General features: G+C 29.5%; 1 protein-coding gene across 1 annotated transcript in view; it reads right to left on the bottom strand.

Moving 5' to 3' along the window:
- The window catches only part of LOC106473809 (dolichyl pyrophosphate Man9GlcNAc2 alpha-1,3-glucosyltransferase-like), a 37,411-nt gene that overhangs the window by 4,556 nt on the left and 32,244 nt on the right, over positions 1 to 611 (bottom strand). Inside the window, exon 10 of the mRNA XM_022402194.1 lies at positions 4 to 82. Coding sequence (XP_022257902.1) covers positions 4 to 82 — 79 coding nt within the window. The remainder of the gene's footprint in view (positions 1 to 3; positions 83 to 611) is intronic.

Below are 611 nucleotides of genomic sequence, written 5' to 3'. Positions count from 1 at the left end.
AGCAATCTTGAATCCTTGAAGGGTTGGTCTTGCGAGAAGATGAAGAGAGGACGGAATCATGGCTATCATAGTAGTAAACCCACTAGACATGAAAAGATATATATGTTACATTTAATGCAGAAAAATAACTTAAAGGTAAACAGACTCAGCAGAATCTTATGCCTTGAAATGTATCAAAATCCTTCATTGCACCATAATACTTGTATTAAAATCCTCTCTTAAACCACGATACTCATATTAAAATCACTTGGTGCACCATAATACTTGTATTAAAATCACTTGTTATACTATAATACTTGTATTAAAATCCTCTCTTAAACCACGATACTCATATTAAAATCACTTGGTGCACCATAATATTTGTATCAAAATCACTTGTTATACTGTAATACTTGTATTAAAATCCTCTCTTAAACCACGATACTCATATTAAAATCACTTGGTGCACCATAATACTTGTATTAAAATAATTTGTTATACTATAATACTTGTATTAAAATCCTCTCTTACACCATGATACTCATATTAAAATCACTTGGTGCACCATAATACTTGTATTAAAATAATTTGTTATACTATAATACTTGTATTAAAATCCTCTCTTACACCAT

This window comes from Limulus polyphemus, unplaced genomic scaffold (genome assembly GCF_000517525.1).
Source record: "Limulus polyphemus unplaced genomic scaffold, Limulus_polyphemus-2.1.2 Scaffold6516, whole genome shotgun sequence".
NCBI lineage: Eukaryota > Metazoa > Arthropoda > Merostomata > Xiphosura > Limulidae > Limulus > Limulus polyphemus.
This window is presented reverse-complemented; position numbering and strand designations above follow the sequence as displayed.